The sequence below is a fragment of the Adelges cooleyi genome, unplaced genomic scaffold (genome assembly GCF_023614345.1).
Source record: "Adelges cooleyi isolate 19-005CV unplaced genomic scaffold, UGA_ACOO_1.1 ACOO_flye_CR_arks_rails_tigmint_CR_PRNA_651, whole genome shotgun sequence".
Lineage (NCBI taxonomy): Eukaryota > Metazoa > Arthropoda > Insecta > Hemiptera > Adelgidae > Adelges > Adelges cooleyi.
In genome coordinates, this window is record NW_026096352.1 from 1,921,085 (window position 1) to 1,927,956 (window position 6,872).

Here is a 6,872-nt window from a genome sequence, read left to right on the forward strand (position 1 = left end):
AGTTTCAAGTTCACTTTTCATTTTTTTGCAAATTCTTACTCGTCATCTATTCTTCGTGCATTCCACATAATATATTTTGTCTTTCTTTTTTAGTTTGTTATACTTGACGTAGAGTGTGCCGTTTGGATAAAATAATAATAATAATTAGCCATTAGTTTATGTTGATATAACAACCAATTAAACACAGTTGGGTGTTACTGATGTTTAAATTTAAAAAAACAATTTAATTCCAATGTAATACAACAGTCAATTACATAAATAATAAAATCTACATTAATTATTCGATTGTTTCCCCCGACATGAAAAGCCTTAGTTCCAAACGTTAGTAAATCCTCGCTATTGCACGGTTGATGCCGGAGTCTATCACAACAATATAAGTGCTTTATTGCATTATTATTATACATGACGATCCGCTGCGAACACAAAAAAATTAAAAAATCGTGAGACCTGAAGACGTTATTACTTCATAGATCTCGGCAATCATTGCGCGCATTCAGTAGGTATATAATTATCTGTATGGGTATTGATCAAGTGTACCACTTTGGATAATGCTCGCCATCGGATCTATTCATCGGGCTAATAATTATTACATTATCAATAACGAGCCGACGGAAGCATAACGACAAGTCTTCGAGATAATGGATACACGTTGCAGTATTTGCATGATACTCCTCGTAACACAATGGATTATTGTATTTATGCGTCAATAAGTTAATAAGTCAATAAATCGAGGGGGAAATCAAACAATTTTACCGATTTTGTAGGTTTTTATGGTAACATGATGTAATTGTTTAAAATATGGTCAAATCAAGTCGAAAGTGTTATAGAACAATTTTATATTGGACACATACCTACCTCTAGATAGCAATTTAGGCTTTAGATTTAAATTTAAGTTTAAATCCCTTACTCCTTAAAAGGAAAAAATATTTTTTTAACACTTTTATAGATTTTTAAAAAATAAAAATATTAAATATCCAAAAAAATCACTAAATGTATTTGTTTTAGAATCAGCTTCAGATTAAAGCTAAACTGACGTGCATCATACCTATAAGCGTAACTTTTATGTAAGTACAAAATATTTGTGACAACGTTATTAAATAAGCAAAAGTTATTTTAATAACTTATTATACTACCAGAAATTATGTAATGTATATAAGTTGAAAAAATCCATACAAAATGGCAGACAACGTGATACTAGATACAAATTGTTTTGAATACGGGTTGTCTACCGAGATGTCTAGTTTTTCGAACCTGCATTGTCCATCTTATCACCTGATTTCTTCTTGACAGTATTGTTTTGACGATTGCTAAGCTTCCAGCTTCGCCGTAGTCAAGTTGTTTAACAGTAGCCATTTTCCAAACCATCTAAGAGGATCTACAGGCTCTGCTTTGTACAGTTCCACGATCCCTTTGGTTATTGTTGGCATCATGACCGCATGTATAAATTCCAATGTGTTGTCTAAACTCCAAGCGTCTCTTAAATTACCTACGCACAATATACAAGTGATACATTTATCCGTTTGTATACGAGTACAAATAGGTTTACTAATAGGAGTACTGATAGTTTTAGGTTTACTATATGGAAAAAAGAACAGTATCTCTTTCTCTGCGGCACGCCGACTGCTACTGCCGTGAAAACCGTTAGTAACAGACCAATTTCCAGAATCTTTGCCATAAATTGCTCGTAACGTGAACGGTTCGTATTGTTTTGCATAGGCCACGTCAGCCGGACCAATACATCTCTTCCAGTCTGCGATGCAATCTGACTTCATCAGAACGTATACAATTATCGGACCGCTAGTCATGTGCTCGACCAAATTTGAGTAGTACAACTCAAACTTGTGGCTCCGGTAAAAATGTGCGGCCTCTTCTTTCTTCAAATGAAACACGTCTTTCTGAAATCAATAACGACAGCTAACAACGTTATACTCTGTTCTACGTGTTGTGCGAACCCGGCTTGGTACTTTTTTTATGATGAAACATTTGTCTGTCATGAAACTTTCGATTTTGTACATGTGTCGGGTAGCTGTTGGTTTGATTATGGCCAAAGTGTATTCCGCGGTATCGTCCACGTCACTTTCCGAATCGTTGAATAATGATACATCCGTAAATTGAGTCGAATAAGTTTCCACGTTTGACAGTTGTTTAGCAAGACGTTCGTGTTGAACATAACTTGTTGTCCAATTTCGTTCTGGCAAAGAAATCGAGTCAATCGACAAGATAGTGTCATGTTTGAACGCGGACATTGTCAAAAAACAATAATATTTAATATCTAATACCTACAATGGTATAATATCAGCGTAACGTACATTAAAATAAATACAATATTGATTTTATTTCCATGGCATTGGCGAGGGGATCTGCAAATTCGTTAAACCAATTATGAATAATACCTAATTATGAATAGGTATGTCGTTTGGCGTATTTGTTTTTACCCCTCTCCCAAAAAAACTAAGTTAGGAGGCAGGTAAAAACAAAAAAATGGTGAGAAATTGAGATCACATAATATAAAAACATTATGGAAAAAGAAAATTAAATTATTAACTAAGCCCAGTGAGATATTGAGTGGTTTATGATGATATATATAAGTTGATTACCTTGTATACATATTTTTTATTGAAAATTCCTTGAGTTGAAAAAAATTAATTTAAAATCAAGAGATTAAATTAAGTTAAGTTATTAACGTCTTAGTTATTATTATTATAACTAACAATTTTTTTTCTAGCCTAAAGCTTTCAAGATTTCTACCACGTCGTCTGTGATATACTCATATTATTATTTTTAATTCTGTTATAGTAATAAGTGGCTACTTTAAGTAATTGTTAAGCTTCCACGCGCGAAGCTTGTGTTTTCTTAGTAAATATCACGATATAAGATAATAAAGGTATTATCTTAAACTGTGGTAAATATATTTAATTATTTAATACATTTTTGCTGACATATTAAATATGCTGCTGGCCACAGTGTTGTTTGTTTTTTCAATAATCAGCGCAATGTATCAACTAAACAGTACACCTGTAACATAAAAAATTTCCAATATTGTTGTAAATTTTAAAATTTATACACGTGACATGTCGAACGGCTCGCGTGAAAGCATGGGTCGCGTAAGAGGTGGAGCATGTTGCACAGATGAGAGAAAAATGGTCAAGTGTACCATGACCGCTCTGGAGAAAATCAAAGAAATGTTCGGATCTGCTCACTACAGTTTAATCAACCCGCCAATCGACCAGACGGCTCCCGAAGGGTGTATGTTGGACGCAAGATGTCGAAACCCGGGATGTCCTTTTCGGGAAACAGGAATAGCGCCCAATGTAATTTAACACTTAACACGATAAAAAATCATCAGAGTACCCGTATAAGATCACTAAGCATAATAATTTAGGAGTTCGATGTTCAAAGCACTATAACTAAGCAGTAATGTGGGATTTTTTTGTACAAATCCAAGTTCCCTAGTAGATTGGTTTTCTCGTGAATTTTTTTACAGCTTCTATATCGTTTACTAGGTTTTTTCTTTTTTTTCTCATGTATAATCCGTCGACATTAGGCGTTGCGAAAATATTGTGAATTCAAACCGGAAGACCGAACGAAAAAAAAAGAAACCGAACACACCGGCATGCATCTGTTGCCGGGCGAAGTGGGATTGCGGGAAAACCGAGCCACTTTCCACATGGGCCCGACCCTGAAGAAGCCTCCTGATATCGATGCGCCGGCCGGTGCTGTTTACTACAATATGCCCACGGTGGCGGGCGATTCGACCCGTAAGCACGTGATGCAAGTGATGACGAAATTGCCTAAAAGCACAAAGCCGTTGTTTGGTCCGGTTACCGGGTTACCGATCAACGACGACGAGGATGTGTTTGTGATGATGATGGGCAAGCGCCACGACGAGCCGGACGAAAAAGCCAAAATACAAATCGAGGTGCGCATGCCCAAGCTGAAGACGAACGTTTCGCCGACCAAAGAAGAAGAAACTCAGTACTTGGACGCCGATATAGGAATAGTGCCTGCAAAACCTCAGAAGGCCGGGAAACAGAATGGTAAAGGCGATAAAAAAGACAAGGGCGGCAAAAAGAAAGGAGGTAAAAAGGGGAAAAAATAATAGAGCTGGACACTAGGCACTTTTAACTAGGTAAGCGACGTTTTTAACAGACAATTATTATTATAACTGGTTTTTAGTTTTTTAATAAAACCTATTTTACGGAAAACTTAGTCTATTCGGTTACTTAAAGATTAAAAATAAGAGTTTTACAGCATCAACCATGCACATTTTTCAAAGTTTATTTAAATACTGTAAATTATATGTATTTATTACCAGCGCCATATCGTCATCTGCTACTATATAGAGGTACCTCATTATATTATTATGTGAATCAAGCGTCAAAATACAAAAATATATAATATTATAACTTTGCCGTTTTTGCCGTCCAGATGAGTTTCATTTCTCGTACCTGAATAATATACTACTCTGCACGTACACAATATTATTAATCGGTCATCGTCCGCATTACAACCGAACCTAACTTTGGTGAAACCAGTTGGATCTGTCTTGTACACCGCGTTTACAATATACCTACTTAGAGTGGTTGCAAAATAATAATATATAAATTTAGTGAGTGGCAAAACCGCGATTCGACATAAAAATAGTTTTTATGAATATATACACAATTTTTTATGTGCGTTTTTCAGTTTAACGTTTAAGTTTTTCATTTGCCGCAATTGTTATTTGTCGCTCTAGTTCCGGTCGAGTGCAAAACCCAATATAAAATATCACTTAAAAAATATTATCTATTGCCATTACCAATTATTGAAAAGAGTCACACACGACATTATAATGTTATGGCTTTGGCTTTCAACACTACCCGCACTGAACGAGGAATTTTTTTTTTCTGTAAAAGTTGATGTGATATATTATAATAGCATTAGGGTCAATCGATTGTAACCGCGTACCTAGAATATATTGTTGTATCATATTTTTCATTTTCAATTTATTATAATATTATATCATAATAATATCACCTAATCGTGTCTCGTTTTATTAGGTCTGCCTATTATATGATTAACGGGCAAAGACTTATAAGCAATACATTTATGTGTTGTAGCACTTCCATACATGGTAATGACTTAAGTATACCTATACATATTGTTTATAAATGGGTCCACAACGCAATTTTAATATACTAGACTTACACAACAAATACATTTTGTAACAATAGTAAATAATTTATTTGAATTTATAAGAGACAAAAGTATCCCATTATGAGTACATGATGTCTTTACTATTCAAAGTTACATCTGAGTTACTGTAATTATACACAGTATTTAGTTGTATATATATATATATGTATATTTAGTAGTTTTTTATATGTTTTGCAAACAGTTTTTTCAAAAACAAAAGGTTCGATTGAATTTTTAAATTATTAAGCTTGACATAATAGAATATATATGAAAATAGGACTTGAATATATAATTTCAATGCACATAGTGTATTGTATATATTATTTAGTAAATAGTATATAAAAGTGTAATATAGTAGTGTACAGGGTGATCCAAATTCCAACTAACGTAAGACACTCATTTTCTCTGAAAATATGAATATTTTGGGATTTTTTTTTCCCTAAACTTTTAGGTATATATTTTAATAAATTTTTCAATATTTTAAAAATGTTTATCACCAACCCTTATAAGCCAAAAAGGGGGTTTTTTTTTTTTTTTTAATGGCAACATATGTTTTTGATTACATACATTTTTAGACAAAAAAATAAAAAATATGTTAGCGTTTGAATATTCATTTTTTATTTATTTGTTCTATGTTATGACTTTATAAAGATTTAATTTTTTGACTATATTTCTTAATATTTTCAATCGTTACTACAAAGACGAGTAGTTTTTTTACATAGTAAGTAGGGAAATAACTTACGTGTTACCGTACTTTGTATCATGATCAGATATAATAAATAACCTGTAATCTAAGTAATGTGTAGATAAGAACCGTTTGTCTATCATTATTTCAAAATCTTTTATAGTGACTTCCTAGTTGTTAGAATGTTATCGCCAATTGGACAATGCGAACATAAATATGAATTTTATGTGCTACCGGTTTTGGGAAACTGAAGAAATATTATATTTATTAAGAGGAAATGTAGTATACTTACAAAGTCATAGCTAATGATCAGATAAATGAAAATAAAAAATTCAAACGCACATTTTTAAATTTTTTGTCTACAAATTTATGTAATTAAAAACATATGTTACCATTTAAAAAAACAAAAATCCCCCTTTTTGGCTTATAAGGATTGGTGAAAACAATTTTCAAAATATTAAAAAAATGTAGTTAAATATATACCTAAAAGTTTAAGGAAAAAAAATTCTCAAAATATTCATATTTTCAGGGAAAATGTGTGTGTAAAGTTAGTTGGATCACCCTGTGTTGACTATGTTTAAAGTTTAAACTGATAAGTTTCAGCTGAACCTCATGTCTCTAATTTACCTGAAAGATAAACATGATTTGTTAATTATTATTGTTAGTGTTATATACATTATCAATATTATTCCCTTGCATCACGAGTCGTTTGATTAATTTTATTTTAGACTTGACCTACTAATTTATAATATTATAATATTATTTATTAATCTATTTATGATATTTCTATATATTTACATACTTTACTATAGTACAATGAAATGTATATGAAATTATAAGTATCTTACATATGTAGGTATCTTAAAGACATTGATGAAAAAAGGTAGTAAGTTCAATAAGTTTAAATAAACTTAACGCGCTGCACACATAAGTACTAATTTTTGACATTTTCATGTCTTAGCTCTGGCACATAACCGAAAAAAGTGTTATTTACTTAATTTTACCAAAAAAG

The 6,872-nt window shown here is 32.2% G+C and overlaps 1 protein-coding gene across 1 annotated transcript; it reads right to left on the bottom strand.

Moving 5' to 3' along the window:
• Positions 1 to 1,307: 1,307 nt before the first annotated feature.
• LOC126844725 (nucleoside diphosphate kinase homolog 5-like) lies at positions 1,308 to 2,246 on the bottom strand. Its single transcript, XM_050583121.1, has 3 exons — positions 1,953 to 2,246; positions 1,547 to 1,895; positions 1,308 to 1,459 (listed from the first exon to the last, which is right to left on the bottom strand). Exons 1-3 carry the CDS (start codon positions 2,244 to 2,246, stop codon positions 1,308 to 1,310), a joined length of 795 nt encoding a protein of 264 aa, XP_050439078.1.
• Positions 2,247 to 6,872: the final 4,626 nt, after the last annotated feature.

What these genes read in the sequence shown, in the direction of transcription:
- LOC126844725 (XM_050583121.1), bottom strand. Translation starts at nt 2,246, where the DNA reads ATGTCCGCGTTCAAACATGACACTATCTTGTCGATTGACTCGATTTCT. An exon ending in TAAAAAAAGTACCAAGCCGG is followed by an intron (nt 1,896 to 1,952) that starts GTTCGCACAACA and finishes TATTGATTTCAG; the next exon opens with AAAGACGTGTTTCATTTGAA. An exon ending in AACTATCAGTACTCCTATTA is followed by an intron (nt 1,460 to 1,546) that starts GTAAACCTATTT and finishes CTTGGAGTTTAG; the next exon opens with ACAACACATTGGAATTTATA.